General features: G+C 30.3%; 1 protein-coding gene across 3 annotated transcripts in view; it reads left to right on the top strand.

Annotated features, from left to right (window-relative positions):
• Nucleotides 1-24297, top strand: part of LOC142332294 (cyclic AMP response element-binding protein A-like) — a 505070-nt gene that overhangs the window by 466359 nt on the left and 14414 nt on the right. Inside the window, exons 1-5 of one of the 3 annotated variants that reach the window (XM_075378644.1) lie at nt 2576-2787; nt 11744-11931; nt 14943-15063; nt 18671-18831; nt 23286-23429. In XM_075378644.1, the coding sequence (XP_075234759.1) occupies nt 2676-2787; nt 11744-11931; nt 14943-15063; nt 18671-18831; nt 23286-23429 (726 nt within the window). In that variant the 5' untranslated portion in view covers nt 2576-2675. Of the gene's footprint in view, nt 1-2575; nt 2788-11743; nt 11932-14942; nt 15064-18670; nt 18832-23285; nt 23430-24297 lie in introns of those variants that run through there. The other 2 variants (XM_075378642.1, XM_075378641.1) reach the window with 2 other exon arrangements.

The raw sequence follows: 24297 nt of genomic DNA, 5'->3' as shown, positions 1-24297 counted from the left end.
AATGGGGGCATTGATCATATTAATTTTTCCCCAAAAATTCGTTAGAGGAGTCGGGTATATTGCAGTAAATCAATTTCAATTTTTTTCAGAATCAATTTTTTTTTTTTTTAATTGATGTATATTTTTTTTTGTATTTTCGCTATCTCCCTTTGATAATATTTTTTCAAATGATTTTTTAAAGTTTATACTTCATGTATAAACTTCAAGAAATGTCAACAATTTTTTTGTTTCAGTTACAAAACCCCAGACTCAAAGTGTACAAATTTTTTTTTGGAGAATTTTCTTTTTCTTATGCCAGCCTTTATTGAAGCGGGTGTTAGATTTTAGAGAAAACTGTACTTAAGCAAATTTATTTAGCTTAACCTATGTATGAATATCTTTAAAAAATTTGTCTTAAAATTTATTCCCTTCCTCTAAAAAATATATTCTTTTTTTTATATATTTTTTTTTGTTTTTTGGCTCTAACTCTTATAATTTTTATTTTTAATAGCTGGGAAAGTCATGCAATACTTTTCCAGCCTTTTTATTTTATACTACTGTTAAAAGTAGTTTGAAAAATAATTACAAATTATACAATAATCAAAAAGAATTTAATAAATATTGAGTCTGGTGCCCTTGAAAACCGTGCTTACAATTAACATAAAACTGTTTTTCATCACGGCTTAAATCTTCTGCAATTAATAATGGTTTTGTATTTTATTTTAATATTTCACTTCTTAATTCATTTTCATTATAAATCACAAATTTTATTAAATTCAATACGAAATTAGCAATATTTACTAGTTATTCCAAAAATATAATCTAAATCTTTATTCAATTTTTTGTTAATGATGATGTCCAGAAAACAGTTTTATTACGTTTGAAAAAATAAATATATTTAATCTTGAATCATTAAGAAATGATTATATAAAACAGTTGAAAATAGATGTCTGTAAATAATTTTATTTTGTAATGGATGTTCAAAATATGTTTTATATAATTATTAAACTTGCATGTATGTGCAAGCCCACAACATTGTGTGTGTGTTGTGTGTGTGTGTATGTGAGAGAAAGAGAGAGAGTGAGATAGAGAACACACATACAATTTTTTTTTGAAAATTCAAATAGTTCATTAATATATTACCCACTGTACTAATTAAATTTAATATTAAATCGAATTTAAACATAGTAGATTAAATTAAACTTATATTAATTCCAATAATTGATTTTCGTGGATCCCATGCATCGTCAGTTGGTATTTAATCCTATAATTCCATTAAAATCATTGTTTTTAAAAATTTTGAATTTAGAAATTGTGGAAATTGTTATTGTTGTATAAATTTTGAATTTTGTTTGGACGAACATGCAAATTCTGCTGTCCAGTAATCATTCCAGTACTATTGTAGTGATGTAATATTTGATGATATAATATTTTATCATTCCAGTAATGGACAGCAGTGAGAATTCATCCATAACAAAATTCATATGACAATAAAAATTTATATAACAATAACAATTCTTAAATTCAATATTTTTAAAAACAATTGTTTTTAATGTATTTAAAGAATTAAATACCAACTTTAGATACAGAATCCTGTAAAAATTGGTAATTAGATTTAATATGGTAAGTTTAACTTATCTATTTACTGCGTTTTGGTGGTTTAAATTTAATTTACTATTGAATATATATATATATATGCAGAGAGAGAGAGAATTCTGTGAAGCCAGTAAGTGAAGGGGACGATTATAATGAAAGCAAGTAGAAAGTTAAAGATCTGTAATAGTGGAAGAAATTTAATATTACCTTTGATCATAAGTAATAAATTCTAACATTTGACAGGGACATTACTTTTATTAGCAACAGATTCTATTCTTCTGTATTAACTTTCATTGCAATCTTTTTTTAAATGTCTCTTTTATATTAATACATGTGTATATACATATATATTGTTTCAGATTTTATTTGTGTTTTAAAAAATGAACCTTAAAATGAACTTAGATACAAGCTGCAATAAAAAAAATTTTCCTCCAAAAAATAAAGAACCACCCAAGAAATGGTTTAGTTATTCCTAAAACATTTCTATTTCTTCAGCAGAATTGTGTGATGTTTATAAGAATTAAGTTGAACTGAATATTGTTCATCAAGATTCTCCTTCAATTGGGTAATTTTTTTATATTAAATTAAACAGTCATGGATGCCTTAAGACACAGACAGCTTAAGGTATCCTAGTTTTTCTTTTTATAAAAAGAAAATCCTCAGCAATTATTTAAAAAATAATTTTAAAATATCTACCTATATTCACATTTTGATTTTTAAACAGTAACCATCTGGAAATAGAAAAGAATCTATAAAAATAAAAAAAATAATAAAACTTAAACAAATAAAATAAAATAACCAACAACAACTATGAAACGCTACAAAATCATATTTCTGTTGTTGCTTTAAAAAAATAAATATATATATGTATATATATAAAATTGTTTAGAGATTGATATGTTATCACTTTATAGAGCCTTCCAAATTAAAAGTGAAAGGTGAATATAATTTAGTGTAAACCCATTAAACTGGTGAAACAGGCAGTTTCACCAGGGGAAGCTGGAGTCCAAGGGGAGGACCTCCACCTCCGGGTTCGAGCAGACAGTGGCGTGGCAGACCTCCTTGGGAAGGATATTGCCAAAAAGGTGGCGGGTGGTACTATGGGCCTGGCGGGTATGGGTGGAAGAAGAGCCCAGGTCCTGGTTAAGAACGTGGATGCCCTCCCTGTGTCGTCACAGGACGAGTTTCTTCGGGAGCTTCGCAAGACAAAAGGTGGGTTGGTCACTACTGACATCCTATCAATGCAGCCAGCTTACGGCTCCACTCAAGTGGTTATACTGGCAGTGTTGCCCATCCTGGCAGACAAACTACTGTCTGATAGACGAGTTTGAATTGGGTGGGTGGCCTGCCGAGTGTTGTGGTGTACATACAACGACCTTTGCTTCATATGTTGGAATCCAGGCCACAGAGCCAATTTCTGTTCTGGTGCAGACAGAAGTGGCCATTCTTTTACATGCGGTAAGGCCGACCATTTACACAAGGATTGCAAGCAGGACTCTAGATGTTTATCCTGCATGTCACATGGTCATGTGCTCGGGGGTCGGGGATGTAAGATGGCTCCATTGAAATCTGGAACTGCTTCTTCATAGGAATATCATGGTATCTATGAGGGACAGCCTCATCCGGGAGGGGGTGAGAGGCCTTGGTCTCCTGCTTATAGTGATCTGGTGAGGACTCCCTTGCAGTACCATTGGGAGAATGTAAGAATAGTCCCGATGAGGAATCCTTTAGGAGGTTCTCCATTAGAGGCAAGGCGTAAAAACTAAGTACTGGTGGGGGATCCTTTGGGATCCTCTCATTAGAGGCATGATACCTAAAAGACAGAGTCCTGACTATCTGGCAGGAACTTTGTTCCCTACGAATTGGTTAGAGGCAATAGCACCCCATAGAGCTGAGTTTATGCTTAGTTGCATGTCTGGCTCCTGAAAGTCAGGGGAAAAAAAGAAAAACCCTTTAAACTTCTCTCACTTGGACTGACTAACTCCTCATGTGCTATTCGTTGTCATTTATAAACGTAAGATAAGATAAAACTTTATATCAAGAAAAAAAGGTATGACAATTTGAGAAAAAATATAAATATTTATTTATCTTTTTTAATCATCATAGAATTAGTTCTATCTTAAAATTTTGAAAAAAATGTGTGTGTGTGTGTGTGTGTGTATGCACGCACGTGTTAAATATTCTTATGTCTGATTACTTTCATAAAAGGAATAATAATAAATTTAAAAGTTTTATTTTTATTTTTTTTTAATCAATTTTGAAACATTTTCGTTTAGTAAATTTTTCAACTATATATCTATAACCTCAGCGGAGAGATACCATCACACATTGTGACCCCAATTATACCAGTCCACCTCCCATATGTTTACCCTATTGACTAAAGTGATTGACTAAAGTCTTTCTTCCAGTGTACATATTTTTCTGATAGTGTTAAGGCATACAGGTGGTTATAGATTAGACTATTCATCCTGAATCACCTGATAATTAGATGCACATCTGAGATTCATTACCGCAAGGCAAACGGTTCCAGTTAATGCATCAATAGTATTTCCAATTGGAATGATGCAGCAATAAAAACAAAACAACAAATCCGTTATTTACTGACGAACTATTTATAGTATATTAAATTTAATTCTCATGAGAATAAAGTTATTTAATCAGGTATAATTCTCAGAAGGTAATGGATTGATTAGCTATTTAAAAAAAAAAAAAAAAATTACATTTTTTTTTTTTAATTCTAATTCTAATTCTTCATTAATCTATTTTACAAGCAGTTTCCAAACAATGTATGACCGTATCCAATTAATTTTGTTTTTTGTACATATAATGAGCTTGTTACTATCTAGTTTTATTTTCCTTTTAGTTTACTGTACGTATCCAATACTGTCATTTTTAATTTTATCCTTAACAGCTATTTGTTAAAAAAAATTAATTTCTTTTAATTTGATTTCTATGCCTGTGTTAACCAATCCTCTTTAGTCAGTACGCTTAATTTAACTGACAATTTGATTTGTCTCTGATTTTAAAAATATCAGTTGCTAAAATTAGACTTACAACTTATTAGACTTACTACTTAGTAACGAGTAGGAGAAAAAAAACTAGTAAACAGTAATGTTACAGATAATTTAGATTAAAAGGAAAAGATTAACAGTGTAATAAAAATTACAAAGTACAATACAATTTTAAATTGTTTAGCATTTAACTAATTGTCATGCTATAGTGTTAGTAAAAATAATTAATTGATCTTTCTTTTTTTTTAACTAAAAAAAAAAGGAAAAATTAATTTGTCTATGTATTATAATTTAAAAAATCTCATTGGGCTTAATATTTTAAATGAATAGTCATAATTAAAAGAAAAAAATTAACAAATTCATGGTATGTAATAGTTTTTCATAGTAGAAATATGTATTTGAGAAAATATGAATCCTTTTATTTCTTTACTTTTTTTTATTAATACATTTACAGTGGCATTTTTGATCACTGCAATAATGGCATAACTTCTGGCTTTGGCTATGCCAGTGACCTTAGCGTTTACAATTCCAAATTTCAGGGGGATTCAGTGGTGGAATATACCACTCTAATATTTTTAAATATTAATGTAAGTTTTAATAAATTTATGAATGCCAAAGATGTGACTCTTAATGATCAACTTATCACTGATTCCACCATTTCCTGGATAGCTAGAAAGCTAAAACTTACTACATTTATTACAAATGGATATATATATATATTATGAACATATGTAGTGAGTTGTAATTAATAATTAACCATCTACATACATACCAATACAGCAGACTTAATATAAACTTTTGTATTACAATAATAAAATTTTTGAATCTATGGATTTATTATAATTAGTTTTAAAAACTGAAGTTGTCAGATAACATATTGCCTGGCAGAGATCTTTCTAGCTGTTGATGAATCTATGGATTCAAAAAGTTCATTAAATAAATTTGTAAGTTTATACTAAGATTGGTGTTTTGATGAATTCATACATGATTTTTATTGATTAATTTATTTAGAAAATTAAATATATTAAATTATTCCTGTTTTTATAATTATGAAAATGCTACCTTTACTATATAAAAAAAAAAAAAATAGTCACTTATTTAAAAAAAAAATAGTATCCATCTCTGCCAAATCAGACAATGGAACTGTTTTCATGTAATCGAGCACAATGTTTTGACTTATGAGAAAAGGTCTTATTTTGCTTCCATTGCCATTTTTAATAAATTATCAAACCATTAAAAATATTTCCTACCAACTAATTTAAAATAAAATGAAGAATTTATTTTACAGAAACAATATTAACTCTGTTAATGAATTTTTAATTAACAGCATCAAAATTAAAAAAAAAAAACTTGAATTTTCTGCATTTTGTTTAACATAGGCATTTATTCAGAATTTTTTTTAACTTTTTTTACTGATGAATTAATTCACCACAAAAGCTTACAAAGAAGTTTGCACATAGGAATATGAATATGGAAATTTGTAGCTTATGAAAAATTCCAAGTCTGACCTGGATTTGAACCCTGTAACCTCCAGATGGAAGATCATTATGATACCACTATTCTAAGTAGATTGCCAGAGAAGAGGTAGGTATCAATCTTGTCATTGCTAATTAAAAATTGGTAAGATTACCCTCTACCAAAGCAGTAAATTTGCATCCAATCATTTTTAACTTTGATGAACCTTTTAATTTTGTAAAATCTACTTCATGTCCTTCAATTTTTAGTATACTGCTCAATGAAATTTTCCATGTGTTGTGGAACCATTCAGCTAATTGAATGCTGTTTACAATTTTTAACCAGAACACTGCTATTTGGATCATATTCCTTCATCTGTTTTTTTTTTTTTTTACATTCATAAGAAATCATCACTATTTTTATTGTGCTTGGTAATTGATGACCGCAACTAGATCAAGCGCAGGCGGCTTTTTCAACCGCAGAAAGCTGGATGGACATTCAAAATTTAAGGATTTCTGTGCCAAAGATGAAGTTTATGCTTCTCAAAGGTGTAAACAAATTATCATACAGTCGTATCACCTGTATTAATTATAAAGGCTGTGTAATCAGTCAAGTTTGAGTTCATAAGTACCTACGCGTTTTGTTTGATGAGAAGTTGTTGTTTAGCAACCACATTAGGCAAGTAGCGGCAAACGCCGTCTCTGTGATGCACAAACTTAGGAGGATTGCTTGAAAGGATTATGGACTGTCGGGCCGTCATTTGTACATGGTGTACTGAGGTGTCTTCGAAAGTATGGCCTCTCATGCGACATCCATTTGGGCACATACGTTAGAAAGAAAACGAGCACTTATTCAAAATTTATGGAGTGCCCAGCACAGAGCCTTTAATTGTATGCACTGGTGTTTTTAAAACAACCTTATACGAGGCCACTGCTGTATTGGGAAAGCTCTCCCAATCGAATTTACAGGCCATGTGAAAATTGCAAAGAGGCAGGGAGGCCGAGGTATTTGGGATGCAGTTTTGAGCCGGGCCGTACCGAAGCAGAACGGTGATCTCAATGCATCGGTTCTAAATTTCGAACAGTTGCCCACCTCCCGCCTGCGGAGGAGGCTTTATAGCCTCGCAATGGAAGCATGACAGCAAGAATGGCACGCCATGACTAAGGGGTCCTTGAATAGATTTATACAGGATCTGGGGGGATAGTATGCCTCTCCTTTGTTTTTAAGGGCAACAGGAGCCCGACTGCTCTCCAACCATGTAAATTTAAACCAATATTTGTTTCGTTTCCACCTGGCAGCTGATGAGTTGTACATCTGCGGGAAGTTCCAATCAAACGAACACATGATGTTCGATTGCCCAGCTCTTGGGGGGGCTAGGACTCAGGCCACCCTGGAACTTAGAGGTCAAGGGGAAAATTGGCCACTCACAAGTGGCGAGTCAATGTGGCAAGAGCCGCATTGTCAGATCATGTGGGAGTTCCTTGATGCAGTTGCTTTGTTCAACCGACATCAGTAGTTTATCTAAGGGAAAAAAAATCCTACTTTGCTGCTGTAGGAAGCTAACTGAGAGATATGGCTGGCTACCAGCCAGATTAAATCTCCAAGCACTTTAATAGTAGACAGGTACATGCTGGCATTCAGCAGCCTAGACATGGCAGTAAATTGCTGTCTTTGAGAAGATAAATTAATTATTGATAGTCATATATGTTTTAGTAGTTGACGAGGTGCGCCTATCCATTTTAGTGATATATGACAAGTGGGCGGTGGAACACGCAAGCAAGTGGTGTATGGTACCACGCTTATTCTGCTCACGCTTTTAGGTTAGCTCTAGGAGCTAGTTAGGACACTGGTCGCTAAACTGTTTCATGTCTCAGTAGCCGTTTGTGGCACAGACATTCGGTCTTATGCCTTAGGGCGACCGAATGGGGTGGTGGCAGCAGGAATGCCAAGCAAACCAAACTATTTTTATTTCTTTATTTTTTTTTAATGCTGACCATTACGGGATGTAAAAGTGTTTTACAAATGTATGTATATGTGGATCAGATATTATGATAGTCATATTCTTTCAGTCTTTTCAGTTGTATTGACTATAAATTTAATTTACTTCAAATTTGTACACAACACCATATTCTTCATAGAATAGGTAAATTCTCCCTGGAATTTTTGGATACTTATTTTAGAGTTAGTAATAAAAGCTAGCTTATTTTAGTAATATAAAAATAAATTAAAATGACTAGAGATTTTTTGAATATAATGTATTCCAGATAATTGGACCTCGTCAGGGCCAGCACCATATGGCCCTACTAAACAGCTGGCCCTATTAAGCTATATTAAAAAAAGTGAGTAAGTAAATACAACTACAATACAGTAGATACTAATTATTATTAAACACGATTTAATGTCTTATTCAGAATTTTATTTTTAAAATATTATTAAAGGTACATAAACAGCATTATTAAACTGTTTTTTGTTTATCTTACATCATTAATAAAAAACAATTCTTGATAAACAAAATAGAGATATATAATGACTGCCTTTTGTTGGTCAATGAAATGCAAAAACATGTACTTTAATGCCTCTTGCTTGGTTAAATTTATTAAAAAAATTCTTATGTTTTGGTCTGTCATCTCCCTATCATTACCTAGTCTTATACAAATTTGGCACAGACTTGCGTTCTACTAGCAGGCTTCCTTCACTACCTTCTTACATAAAATACTGCTGAAGTTCGTCAATGAATTTTTTGCATCTTGTGTAAATACACATTTTACTTTCGGTTCGTCTTCATCATTTTCAACTTCACTCAGTTTTTGAGTAATTTTTTTTATTATATCATCATCACTCCCACACAACTTTAAGAAATTATGTACTGTACAGGCCAGTACGTACAAAATTTCATTCCTAGTGGTTAAAGAGAAGTTACCTCCCTCCCTATAACATTTAATCGACACTAAATCACTAATAAAATTGTGTTATTTTACAAATAAAATAAAAAAACATAGGAATTAGTGGGTTTTATAAACAGCATTTTGGGTCATTAAACTGGCATAATTTTACATGAATTATATAAGTACATTTCTATAAACTTGAATTCACTGTATATGAAAGTATAAGTAAAAAATCTATAACAATATATTATAGATTTTTTTAATCATTTCTTAACAAATAAATTGGTTTTGAAAATGTTTAATCCATCTTCTTTCATTAAAAAAAACAAATTTAAAAATTAAAAACCAATTGGACGTAGTAGAAGCTGAAAAGCAACTCTGAAAAAATCTTTTGTAACTTATTCTATGTATTTCAAATATGAAAAAACTCTTTTTTTAAATTTAAATAACATTTCATTATGATGTTAAATGAAAAATATTTTTTTAGTTGAAGTATATAATTTTTTTTACTATATAAAAACAACTCTTCATTCTTAAATTAATACAGAAACAAAAGAAATATTATTAAAAATAAATAATACATATAAGTATGTATATTTTAATAAATAAAACTATATTTAAAATAAACAGAGATAATGAGGATGCGATTTCCTTGACATTTCATTTACATATAGAATTTACCAGTCTGTTAAATATCACATTTATATTATTTATGATGCAATAAAAAAAAATGCATTTACCAGTTTATCCCTGAATGGTCGTATAGGCTTTATTTTATTATAATGTTAACAATAGTATGTCTCATACGTAAATGTCACTTAAGATTAATGATGTACACATACATTTTCTTTAATGAGTTATTGTTGTATCTATGCCCTACTAAGTAGAAGCAGTACGTATAATTGCTGTTACTGTTGTATATATCTTGCAGCAGTTCCTGTGGTTAACAGAATGAGGAGATGTCATTTTGTATAGCCAAATGTAACAGAACACAAAAAGGAAACCGGAAACCACTTCATTCCTCAGTTTCCTTAGTAAGCCTTACATTTCTTGTTTTATTAAAAATAACTATGCCAGTTTCAGGGGATAATTAAATCTCATGTCAGGTGACCTATAGTATTTTTTTTTTTTAGTAACTTACCAAACATACGTGTATTGATTTATATAACGATTATATATCACCTTAAAAAGATTAATTTTGCTGTATTTCTGGGTTTAGATCTGTTAAAGGATGAATTTATGTAATGATATATTTATTAATTATTGTTTTTATTTTAAAATAGATGTAATTATGAGCATTATTTTATTTTAAAACCTTTTTGGGCTCTATTTTTTTCTTGGTGAATCAAGAAAAAGGAGGTTGTTTATTTCTATTTTTGTCACTTAGTATTAGAGAACGCTTCCAAGATTGACTTCTAAACAGCTGATAAAACCGATAAATAAACACACAGAGATATAAAAAGATTTTTTTTTATCTCTACGAAATACCTTCACATAATATTGCCCACATTCAGATACTTATATTGTATGTACCATAACACTAAGTTTTCCAGATCTTTATAGAAGAACTCTCCCAAAGGAATACAAATTAATTTAGTTATTAATCCGATTGATGAACTTCTCATTGGTTTCAAAGTGCTAGATAGTCAGCTATACATTTATTTTGGTAAAATTATGGTAATCACTCGGTATAAAATCTAGACTAGAACAGATGGTAAAAAATTTTGTAGTTAAATTGCTCAGATAAAATCTTTGTACATCCTGTAGAATGCTGCCACATATTGTCATGCAGTATCCCCATTTGTTTCATGCTCATCTTAAAATCTTCTTTTCAATAGTTTATTGTGAAATTTTTCAATTTATTGTGAATTTTAACATTTCAAAATAAACTTGTATTGTTACTACGGTCATAATGCATAGTGCATGAATTTAATTATAAAAATTCCTTTGTAATCCCAAAATATTGCAGCCATTATTTTTTTAGTTCAATAGTACCAAATATATTTGATTCCAAACTGATAAATATTGCTCAATTATATTAGTATAATTACTAATGTGGGATAATTAAAGTGCATAGTATTTTTATATAGTATAAGTTTTTTCAAATTTTTTACATATATTTTCAAAATTCTTTTAAACATATATATATGTACATATTAATTATATTTTTACCAAAATAAAGGTATAGCTGACTATCAAGCAGTCATGTCTAGATTGATATTTTAATGATATTTTAGAGCGGGTTGGTCTAGTGGTGAACGTGTCATCACAAATCAGTTGATTTCAAAGTGTAGTTGTAAAGTTCAAATCCCAGTATAAAAGGCAGTTACTTTTATACATTTATACATTTTATAGATTGTAGATGGTTGCTGTAACTATGTCATGTTATTGTGAACACTGGTTATTTTCAACAGACAATAATAAATAAATTTTGGTATAATCCTCACATTTGCTGATCTCCATGGCAGAGTGGCAATGTGCCTTTCATGTGAACACTTCAGCTTCTAGACTGGCATGAAATCTTTCACATGCTACAAAATTGTCATTCATAAGTTACTGTTATTGGACGTCAGCCTGTTATTGTTGTATAGTTAATTAATAAATAAATACTTTAATTCAAATTAATAAATTAAATTTACATACTGTTATCATGATTAACTATTTTATGTCTTCAGTTATTAAATATTCATCATAAATAAGTTACATACACTTCAATTTTCATTTCTAGAAGTCGATTTCAAAACGGTAGCTGTCTTAATTGTTATACGAAATAAGTATGATATGTTCGATAGTCTAATTAAATTCATTTTTTTTTAGATATGGATGAAGGTTGTTTTACATTAAGAAGAGATAGTACTAATTCAAGGGAAGGTAATGAATCACCAATTATATTAATTAAAGATGAACCGATGAGCGAGCCAGATTCACCAATGTCATCATGCCCTGCTTCACCACCTGCTTCACCATCACCTCCAGCTGCATTTTCGGAGTACAAGGTAAACAAGGTAAGCTTCACATATTAAGTAATTAATTTATAGTATTATCTTTTTTTTGTACAGAAAAGGGAATTCTCTAATATTAATTAATTGAGGTTGTAGTCAGTTCAGATGCGGTAAATTTGTGTAATAGAATATTCACCTTACAAGTATGTCATGTAGATGGCTAAATTTTCAAAAATTCATGAAGTCTCAAAATGAAATCTGACCACAAAATATTTAATTTTTAAAACCATTCAAATTTCATTAAGTATGAGGGAAGAAGTAAATAAAATTATAAGGTTTTTATATTCATTCCAGCTTTCTTTAATGAGCTAGCCAAAGCTGGGATTTACTGTGGTGAGTAATTCAAGATTTTACCTATCCTCAGCTTCAAAAAATAAAATGCTAACTTTCAGGCTCTGCTATTTACAGTACTTAGTATTTGTTTTTATCTGTATTTGTGATTTAACACAAATTTATAATTTCAGATCGCTAATACTTTTTATAAAGATCAAAATAATTCTTTGTTTGATCTGAAAATGCTATAAAATTTTATAAGAATTTTCCTCCACCAATAATTTTGAGTTAGATTTACACTCTGTTATTGAAAGTAACTTGATGACTTTCTTATCAAGAAAGCGGTAAAAACAGTATATATATATATATATCAATCCTGAACATTTCCGTGGTTTATAATAATTAACCAGCGTAGCAGTAAAATAGTGTGTTTCTAAAGAAATAAAAGAATATTGGAAAACTGAAATACAATAAAATTTTGTAGATTTTTCATATAGGAATCTAATAAAAATATTTGTAATTCTCTTAAGAAAGCTATTATTATATTAATTTTCTACCTCGTAATATAACAATTGGAATGACGAAAAACTACAGAAGTTTAAAGAAAAGAATCTATTTATAGGTTATTTGCTAGGCATTTGTTACTAGAATGTGAGGGGCTTCAGTAATGAAGAAACTCAGCTTTTTGTATGTCTTTCTTTACTTCCAGGATGAGAACAAATAAGTCATACTCTGCTGCTACTTAAAGCTGTAGAGTTGAGTTTATAGGTTTTAAATAATGGAAGATGCTGATTTTTATTTCAGGTTGAGCTGTTTAGAGAGAAATCTGCTTCTTTTCCTAATCTAACCGATATTATTATAATTTCTTGTTTTTATTAATTACTACTTTCTTTTTTTTTCATAATGAAGATAGTTTTATTTACTCTTATATACGCTTGAATCTATTAACACAATTTAGTAGAAATCAACCATGTGTGTAGTTTTTTACATTTTCTTTGTATTATTTTTATTTTTCTTGGAATGGTATAATGTACAAATAGGCTGTGACATGATGACGAATTAGAAAATAGTTTTTTTATGTAATAACAACAATAATAATAATAATACTTATAAATAATTGAATAATGTGTTTTTTTTTCATTATTTTTGTAATTTGTAGAAGAAAAATTATTTTACAGAAAATTTGTTGTATATAGAAAAATTGTTATAATAGATCTAATTCTATTATAACATGATGTTTCTTCAGTATAATTGTATTCATATCGTGTATTCAGTTTGTAAAATTATCATAGAAAATCTATTTTTATTGAGAGATGACAATTCTATTATTACATCTTTAAAAATGATTGTATCTTTACAAAATGAAATGAAGTGTGCTGGCTTCATAAACTATTTAAGTCATTGTGCTTTGCTGTGCATTCTTTTTTTTTCAAATTGGCCAAACTTATTTTTATTTATATTAACTTTTTTATACCTGCCCTTAAATATCTTTTATGAAATCATTTATTTTATGTTGATGGATATCTTGCATGCAAATTTTTCCCTAAAATTTTATCTTTCCTGTGAGAATTTTGCAGGAATACTGGATTGAGACTTGAAATTCTTATAACCCAAGTTTTGGTATGGAACATAATCAACAAGTCACTTTGTTTTAGTCTTTCAGCAATCCACTTACTATTTGTAAATATTCCTCCACTTTCATTGCCTTATAGAATCCATCAAAATTTATCCATTAGTGAGTCATTGGGTATGTTTATCATGGTTTATGGGGTTTATGGTAGTATTCAAACAAAATGACTGTAGTATTATTAGTGTAAGATAGTTTTACATATGATGTACTTCTTACCCTCAATTGCCAGACACCTGGAGAAAGATAATTTATACATATATATAAAATGGAAGTTCTTCAATACTTTTTTCTGTTAATTCTGTTTGAAATAAATTGGTGAGTCCATTAATTACTTACTGTCGTCCTCTTACACTAACAGTCTTCTCCTCTTATACTACAAGGTTCTAGGGGTAGTAAGAGCTCTCCCATCTGTTTTCTCTTGAACCCTCAATTCGACAGTGCTTTTCTTTCTTCTAATCTTTCTCCCATCTTTTCCCTGGCTTGCCATATCCCCTTTTAATTTCAACACATTCTAAAACTCATTTCCAATCTATATTAATTCATTATATTTTCCATATTCCAAAAGTCATTGTTTTACGGTTCATTAATTGTTTCTTCAATTAATTCTATACATTTGCTCTCAATTTTTACTTCTTTTAAGTTTAATTGAAATTAAAGAGAATGTAAAACTGGTCCATGCTACCCTATCACAACAATGGGACTACCATTGCAAAGCTTACATACCACCTAACTACTTTTCTTGTTCGTTCAGCATCAATTCATCATTCTCCTATTTCATCAAATCAATTCTCAGGGCACTTTCATTACTAGCTAATGGTAACATTATGTAGTTATCTTTTAAAATAGAAACCACATTCGTGTTATTTAATGATAACATTTAAGGAAATCGGTTATAAATTGTGACTTTGACAGTTTGAATTTTTTTTATCCTTACATAGTATTTTATTTTTCAAGATTTGTCTCAGTGATAGTTCAATGAGTGTAGTTTAGATTTATAAATTGCACAATAAATTATTAAGAACTTTTACTGTAGTTATTTTTTTTCTTTTAAAAATTTATTTTGTACATTGTAAAATGTTAATGAATTTTTTCCTGCTTTTTTTTGTTTCAGTCTGGTCAGAGCTTGCTAAAACAGCCAACAGCTGTACTGCGACTCAATACAAGTCTTCTAAGTCAGCAGACAAATCATATTATTACAAATGTCAACATTAAAGTTGAACCAAACACATCAGGTAACCAATATCACATTACTTTTTTCTTAACACAGATTACTTTCTTGTACCAAAACGATTATATAATTCATAAAAATAATAATTCAATAATGAATAAACAGCAAGAAAAAGTTTGAAAAAATATTTTCATATATAAAAATGAATAAAGAAATATTGTACAAGAGTTGTCTGAAAAGTTTTGAGTCTCAACATGAAGATGGCAGCACTCGTCAACAAAAGTTAGGGTATGTATTAGCGCATGCATTGAAAGATACTTGCTAAAATTTCAGCCATTTTGGATGCTCAGTTGTTATTTGATATTCATTTGAGTAAGTCATTGTGAGTGTTTTTTGTGAAAATGGAAAAAATAGAATATTGTGCTGTGATTAAATACTTGCATTTGAAAGACAATATGCCTACGCAAAATAAAACTGAGTTGGACACTGTTTACGAGAACTCTGTTCCATCATTTGCCATCATGAAAAGATGGGCAGCTGATGGTCATACCAGCTTGGTTGATGATGAGCGCTCAGGATGGTAAAAACTACAACCACCACTGATATCACTGAAAAAGTTCACCAAATAGTACTGGATAATCAATGAATTAAGGTTGGAGTCATAGCAAAGCTTGTGGGCATGTCAAAAGAATGTGTTTGTCATATATTAACTAAAGAATTGGATATGTATAAACTATCTGCGCGTTGGATGCCATGTTTGCTCATTTTGGACCAACAACCAATTCAAATGAACATTTCCAAGGCACTGTTGGAGCAGTTTAAGCAAAACGAGTCACATTTTTTGCATTGATTCATAATTTTAGATGAAACACGGATCCACCACTGCACTCCTGAGATAAAACAACAGTCAAAACAGTGGACTGCAAAGGGTGAACCTGCTCTGAAAAAAGTGAAGACGGTTCCATCGGCCAGGACGATGATGGCGACTGTTTTTAGGGATAATAATGGAAGTTTGTTTATTGATTATCTTCAAAAAGGTAAGACAATAATGATACAGTATTATGCATCATTACTTGACAAGCTTAAGGCAGAAATTGCAGAAAAACGACCACATTTAAAGAAGAAGAAGAAAGTGCCTTTCTATCAAGAAAATGCACCTGCTCACACTTTCACAATCACCATGGCTAAAATTCATGAATTGCACTTTGAATTGGTTTTCACTCACCGTATTCACCAGATCTGGCCCCAAGCAACTTTTTGTTGTTTCCTAACCTTAAAGTGTCACTTGGAGGAAAGATAATTTCATTGGACAAGGAGGTTATCGCATATGTAAACGCCTATTTTACAGAGAAAGACACCAGATACTATTTGGAAGGGTTAAAAAGGTTAGAGCACTGCTGGAAAAAGTGTATAGAATTGAAAGAAGACTTTGTTGATAAATAAAACTATATTTGACAAAAAAACTACATCTTTCTATGTTAGGCTCAAAACATTACAGACAATCGTAAATACATGAGGTACATGAAAACAGTTAAAAATAGATAGGCTCAGAATACTTGTTAAAAACTAGTGATCGCCAAATGGAATTATGTTGCCTTTCCCAGCTACGCTGATCAAGTTATGCAATTCATTTTTTAAACTTATTTCAATTCAGTGAATTGAATATACATTTAAATCCTCTTTGATTACATATAAATCTTTTAATTTTAATGTTCAAAGCCAAGATGCCCAACAAGCAAGCAATAACCAACATTTTTAATATTAGTATATTAGCATCACAATTTTTAAAAAAATGTTATTTTTTTGAAAATTTTGGGACTCAGGCGTTAGGGGTCTTTTTTAATGATTAAAATTGATTTGAAATAGATTAAAATCAAAATTTAAAAATATTTTTTTATTTGGGAGCTCTCCCATCAGGAGATCACTATTAACTTATTTTAGTGACATTGTTAAACAAAATATGTTTTGAACATTATTTGAAATTGCAAAAAAAAATTTCTTTTTTCATTTTGGGTCTCAGTCAAGGGGAAGCATTCAAGTAAAATTAATTTTTAAGAAAGTAATCTCAAAGTGGTGATAATAAATTTAAAAAAATAATGTTTTAAAATTGTTTAAAAATACACAGATACAGCCATAATTCTATAACTCACCGGGTCGGTCTAATCATAAACACATCATTGTAAATCAGCTGATTTCGAAGTTGAGAGTTCTAAGGTTCAAATCCTAGTAAAGGCAGTTACTTTTACGTGAATTTGTATACTAGACTGTGGATACCGATGTTCTTTGGTTTCAATTAAGCCCACATCTCAGGAACGGTCGACCTGAGACTGTACAAGACTACACTTCATTTATATATCATCCTCATTCATCCTCTGAAGTAATACCTTACGTTGGTTCCAGAGCCTAAACAGAAAAAGAATGAAAAGAAAGAAGTCATAATTCTATATAAACAAAGTTGTAATTTTCTAGGAAGAAGCTGAAAACTTTTGGCTAATTTATTTTTTTACAATAAATTCTAAAGAGTAAGGACTATCAAAAATTTAAAACTTTTACATTTTGAATTCAATGGGTAACTTCTGAGATGGATTTAAATTAAACTCTTTTTTTAAATTATTTATTAAATATAAAATATTAAAAAAATATTTTTGATACCACAGACCATTGGAGTAGGATGGGAAAAATATTGTAAGACTTATTGGTATAGAAAATATAGATGCAAAAATACTCTTAATTAACTCCTTTTCTGAAGAAAGATATATTTAAAAAAAGAAACATATATAACAATTTTTTGCAGAGGGTGGTGAATGTTAAATAAATTTTTTTGATAATTTCTGATATTGATAAAAAACTTCAATTTTTGTAAGAAAATTTGTTTTGTTTTTAATGCCCCAGTAATGAATTGAAATTTTATTTTGGCCAACACATCCCCACCTCTTTTTCCAGTTTTTGTAAAAATTTAATACATTCTTTTCCCTCAAAGATAGTACCTATATATCAAGTTTGAAGAAAATCAGTTTATGAGGTCCAGAGTTATAAAACCAAATACAGGCCAACATAAAAACAAATATATGCAGAAACATCCACTTGACAAAAATAGATTTTTTTAAAATTATTAACAATTTATTTAAATCTAATTTTTTTTTTTTTTTATTAAATTTTTATAACTTCTCCTTAAGGCAGAAAACTTAAAAAAAGCCAATTTTTTTCAGCAACATATGAACATTCCTGTTATATATATATGTAGCTGCTATAGCAGCAAATATCACTACAACCAGGAAAGTGAAAGTATGGGATAGAGACTTTTATGCCTTTAAATTAAAGATTTAAAGGCAATTTTATCCGTAGTCGATAAGCCAAAAATGCAGTATCTAGGATACCTGCTTTTCCAAATCTGACTAGTAGGCTTGTCCAATATCAAAAGTGATCATCCAGTTTACAAAGTGAACTGACTTCTTCAAGCTTTGTCTGCAGTATATAGATTACAAATATGAGTTTAACAATATACAAATTAGTGATTTTGACTGTGAAAATGTTGTTAACAGCTGTGTATATTGTTTCCTACATGCGTGTAATATTACTGTAACTCTAAACAGAATACTTCAATACTAACAGTGAAAATATGTATTTTTAAATTTTAATCCTTAAATGTTTTTTTGTGTGATTTATTTTAGGTTTTACGTTACCACCTACTCCTCCTTCATCAACGTCAAGTGATAGTGAAGGAAATGTATCGCCAGCACATTCATCATCACCATCAAGGCGATTATTTCAGTCAGCAGCAACACCTTCAACAAGGCAGCCAATACAAACACCTCTCATCAGCAGCCAACCTGTAATAAAATTTGTTATTATTTTATTTTTATAAGTAAATCATATTTATATTAACATTGATAAAAAAAACGTATGATTGTGACCCGGTAAGGCTATACAAATTTTGTAATTTCAGTAGTTTAAATATTTATATAATTAAATCTTAAACTGTAGAAGATATGTATTGAAGATGACGTAACTCATACAATTAAGTGTACATGACAATGGTAATGAGTCATCAGTGTGTATAATTAAGTGTACAGAGTAGGACTATCTTTGACTAACTTTGATCTGTGTTTTGTATGTCTTCCTTATTTTAAAGTTGGAAGGTATTGGAATCAACTCTGTAAAATATCATACAAGATACTCGTACAACTGTTTATGGAGCTTCTATTATAATAATTCAGCAAATAAGTTTGAAAGGACCAAAAAATAAACTCTTGAGAGGCATTCTTTACATAAAGTTTGGTCTTGGTCTAAAAAATTTCCATACTAGTGATCTATGAACACTATCTCTTATTCCTTTCTTAAGGATTATTTTTGATTTAATATATTACTGCTTTAATTTAATATATTTATTATCTCATTTGACTCAATTTTATTTAGTTCATTTGATTGAAAGAAAGTATTACAGGAGTGCTGAATATGTCAGATTGTTTATGTATCTTATACAAGGTGTGTTCAGAAAATAACTGAAAATTTTTAATTAATGGAGATTTTTAATTAACCAATGGAGATTTAGTGACATGCATTGTATTTCACATAACATCCTCTGTAACTATTCTTGGATTGTTGATATCTCGTTTAGTTTTTGTGTTATTGTTATTTGACTGCAACAAGTTACGTGTTAGTGGAGATTTTTGTAATGTCCAATTTTCAGGAGCAACAATACAAGATTAAATTTTTGTGAACCGAGGAAAACTTTCACAGAAACATTTCAACTTTTGAAACAAACTTAAGGAGATGCTGTAGTTTGTATGCAATCTTATGAATGGTTTTCACCAGTGGTCGCCAATCAATTGAAGATGACCCTCAACCAGGAAGGCCTTTTGACTTCTTCAACTGTTGACACCTGTGTTCAGAAAATCAACAATCTGGTGCATGCAAATCACCAATTGACTGTCAGAGAACTCGCAGAAGAGATTAGCATTTCAATTGGATAATACCATGACATTTTGACTGAAAAATTGAACATGCTTGAGTTGCAGCAAAGTTTGTTCCTTGTTTGATGACCAAACAGCAGAAAGAGCATCAAGTGGACGTTTATCAACAACTCCTTAAACAAGCTGATGACAATGAAACATTCATGCAAAGGATAATAACAAATGATGAAAGCTGGGTTTATGGCTATGACATGACAAAAGATCAATCATCACAATGAATTGGCAAAGAATCTCCACACCCCAAGAAAGCACGTCAGTCTCATCCAATGTCAAAGTGATCCTGTCTGTTTTTTGTATTTTTATGGAAGTGTACATTTTGAATTCTTGCCTCAAGCTGAACACTGGACTATGTGTACTATCAAGGTATTTTACAACGGTTACATGAAAAAATCTGCAAAAGAGATCAGAATTGTGGCGAGACAACTCATGGTTCCTTCACCACGACAATGCACTCACACACTCGGCTTTGTCAATTTGTGCCAAAAATCAGATGACTGTCCTCTCTTAGCCTTCGTTCTTGCAAGACCTGGCTCCTTGCTGTTTCTTCTTATTTCTGAAATTAAAATCAGTGATGAAAGGACGTTGTTTTGAGACTATCGATGACATTAAAGCAAATTCATCATTGACCTTAAAGGCCATTTCAAATAAAGTTATCCAGGACTGCTTCACGTAGTGGAAACACCGCTGGAAAAAGTGTGTGAATAGCAGACGAGAGTACTTTGAAGGGGACACGGATCAATAATTTGTAAAATTAATAATAAAGTTTAAAAAAAAAAAGTTCTGTTATTTTCTGGATAGACCTCGTACTTGTACTAGTACTTCATATGATAAATTATAATTCTTTTTTTTTATCTTCAGTCATTTGACTGGTTTGATGTAGCTCTCCGATTTCCTATCTAGTGCTAGTCGTTTAATTTCGGTATACCCCCTACATCCTACATTCCTAACAATTTGTTTTACATATTCCAAACGTTGCATGCCTACACAATTTTTTCCTTCTACCTATCCCTCCAACTCAACTTTCCATATAAAGCAACGCTCCAAACATATACTTTCAACAATCTTTTCCTGACATTTAAGTTAATTTTTGATGTAAACAAATTATATTTCTGATTGAAGGCTCGTTTCGCCTGTGCTATTCAGCATTTTATATCGCTCCTGCTTCGTCCATCTTTAGTAATTCTAATTCCCAGATAACAAAATTCCTCTACCTCCATAATCTTTTCTCCTCCTATTTTCACATTCAGTGGTCCACTTTGTTATTTTTACTACATTTCATTACTTTCGTTATGATTTTGTTTATTTTCATGCGGTAGTTCTTGCGTAGGACTTCATCCATGCCGTTCATTGTTTCTTCTAAATTCTTTTTACTCTCGGCTAGAATTACTATATCATCAGCAAATCATAGCATCTTTATCTTTTCACCTTGTACTGTTACTCCAGATCTAAATTGTTCTTTAACATCATTAACTGCTAGTTCTATGTAAAGATTAAAAAGTAATGGGGATAGGGAACATCCTTGTCGGACTCCCTTTCTTATTACAGCTTCTTTCTTATGTTCTTCAATTATTCCTGTAAATGTTAGCAATTGTTCTTCTATCTCTGTATTTGAACCTTAATTTTTTAAAATGCTGAACATTTTATTCCAGTCTACGTTATCGAATGCTTTTCTAGGTCTATAAATGCCAAGTATGTTGGTTTGTTTTTCTTTAATCTTCTACTATTAATCTGAGGCCTAAAATTGCTTCCCTTGTCCCTACACTTTTCCTGAAACCAAATTGGTCTTCTCCTAACACTTCTTCCACTCTCCTTTCAATTCTTCTGTATAGAATTCTAGTTAAGATTTTTGATGCACGACTAGTTAAACTAATTGTTCTGTATTCTTCACATTTATCTGCTCCTGCTTTCTTTTGGTATCATGACTATAACACTTTTTTGAAGTCTGACGGAACTTACCCTTTTTCATGAATATTACACACCAGTTTGTATAATCTATCAATAGTTTCCTCACCTGTACTGCGCAGTAATTCTACAGGTATTCCGTCTATTCCAGAAGCCTTTCTGCCATTCAAATCTTTTAATGCTCTCTTAAATTCAGATCTCAGTATTGTTTCTCCCATTTCATCCTCTTCAACTTCCTCTTCTTCCTCTATAACACCATTTTCTAATTCATTTCCTCCGTATAACTCTTCAATATATTCCACCCACCTATCGACTTTACCTTTCGTACTATAAATCGGTGTACCATCTTTGTTTAACACATTATTGTATTTTAATTTATGTACTCCAAAATTTTCCTTAACTTTCCTATATGCTCCGTCTTACCAATGTTCATTTCTCTTTCCACTTCTGAACACTTTTCTTTAATCCATTCTTCTTTCGCTAGTTTGCACTTTCTGTTTATAGTATTTCTTAATTGTTGATAGTTCCTTTTACTTTCTTCATTACTAGCATTCTTATATTTTCTACGTTCATCCATCAGCTGCAATATATCGTCTGAAACCCAAGGTTTTCTACCAGTTCTCTTTGTTCCGCCTGAGTTTGCTTCTGCTGATTTAAGAATTTTCTTTTTAACATTCTCCCATTCTTCTTCTACATTTTCTAACTTATATTTTTTACTCAGACTTCTTGCGATGTCCTCCTCAAAAATCTTCTTTACCTCCTTTTCCTCAAGCTTCTCTAAATTCCAACGATTCATCTGACACCTTTTCTTCAGGTTTTTAAACCCCAATCTACATTTCATTAACACTAAATTATGGTCGCTATCAATGTCTGTTCCAGGATAAGTTTTGCAGTCAACAAGTTGATTTCTAAATCTTTGCTTAACCATGATGTAATCTATCTGATACCTTGCAGTATCGCCTGGCTTTTTCCAAGTGTATATTCTTCTATTATGATTTTTAAACTGGGTGTTGGCAATTACTAAATTATACTTCATGCAAAACTCTATAAGTCGGTCCCCTCTTTCATTCCTTTTGCCCAGCCCGTATTCACCCACTATATTTCCTTCCTTGCCTTTTCCAACGCTTGCATTCCAATCTCCAACTATTATTAATTTTTCATCTCCTTTTATGTGTTTAATTGCTTCATCAATTTCCTCATGTACACACTCGACCTCATCATCATCATGGGCGCTTGTAGGCACATAGACATTAACAATCGTTATTGGTTTAGGATTTGATTTTATCCTTATTACAATGATTCTATCGATATGCATTTTGAAATACTCTACTCTCTTCCCTATCTTTTTGTTCTTCTTTCTTTTATTAGTTAATATTTATTACCAATAACTTTTCTTTTTTTTTCATTACAGAAAGGGTCAACTGGGGTATTACATCTGACTGAAGAAGAAAAGCGAACTCTTTTAGCTGAAGGCTACCCTATTCCAACAAGATTACCATTAACCAAAGCAGAAGAAAAATCTCTCAAAAAAATACGAAGGAAAATTAAAAACAAAGTAAATAAATACATATATTTTTTTTTGTTTTTGAATATTTATTATTCTGTTAGTGTATCATTTTTTGAGATACAGTTAACTTTCCTTGTATTCTATTAAATATCTTTTTAGAAACTTGAGGAAGGACCATGATTTTATACTGATTTGTCTGGAGATTTTTAGTTTTTCCATATTTTATAAATCTATTTATAATATTTTTTACTTCCTTGTAAATCCAAACAATTTGGATTTTGGACTTTTTCTTAATTGCAGTAATAAACCTTCATTGAGAGCTCTTCAACAATATATCATAAGTGGTACTTATTTACATTGGTTCCAGAGATATAGTCAAATAAAATTTTAATTAATGAAATATTTGGATCTTACAAGGGAAAGGCACATTGGTTCAAATCAAACTTCATCTCCTTTTTTTTAACCTTTTTGTTTTAATTTAAATACATTGATTTGTTAATAATTATTAATGTTTAAAAAAAATTTACAATAAATATTAGTTTAATAATAATAAAAAATTAAAAACTATCAGAAGTTATTAATGAAATAAAATTTTATGTACTTTTTATTTTAAAGAAATTTTTATATGTAATTTAATAGGCATACATGGAAGTCATGTAGTGTCCACATCAGATTTTTTATAATTTATAAAATTTAATTATACAATCTAGATTTTTGTTTAATAAAAAAATTATATTTTATTATGTATATTTATGGTTAAGTGCTATAATGAAAACATATGTAGGCAACCTGACAAGCTGAAAGTCACAACCAAAATTGGTATAGCCATTCTCAAGAACTATTCCAAGCTAGGCTTACTTAGTAAAGTAGTTTATTATTGGCTTAATCATTCATTCTATTACATATCAGCAATCAA

The sequence above is a fragment of the Lycorma delicatula genome, chromosome 11, assembly GCF_047948215.1.
Source record: "Lycorma delicatula isolate Av1 chromosome 11, ASM4794821v1, whole genome shotgun sequence".
NCBI lineage: Eukaryota > Metazoa > Arthropoda > Insecta > Hemiptera > Fulgoridae > Lycorma > Lycorma delicatula.
This window is presented reverse-complemented; position numbering and strand designations above follow the sequence as displayed.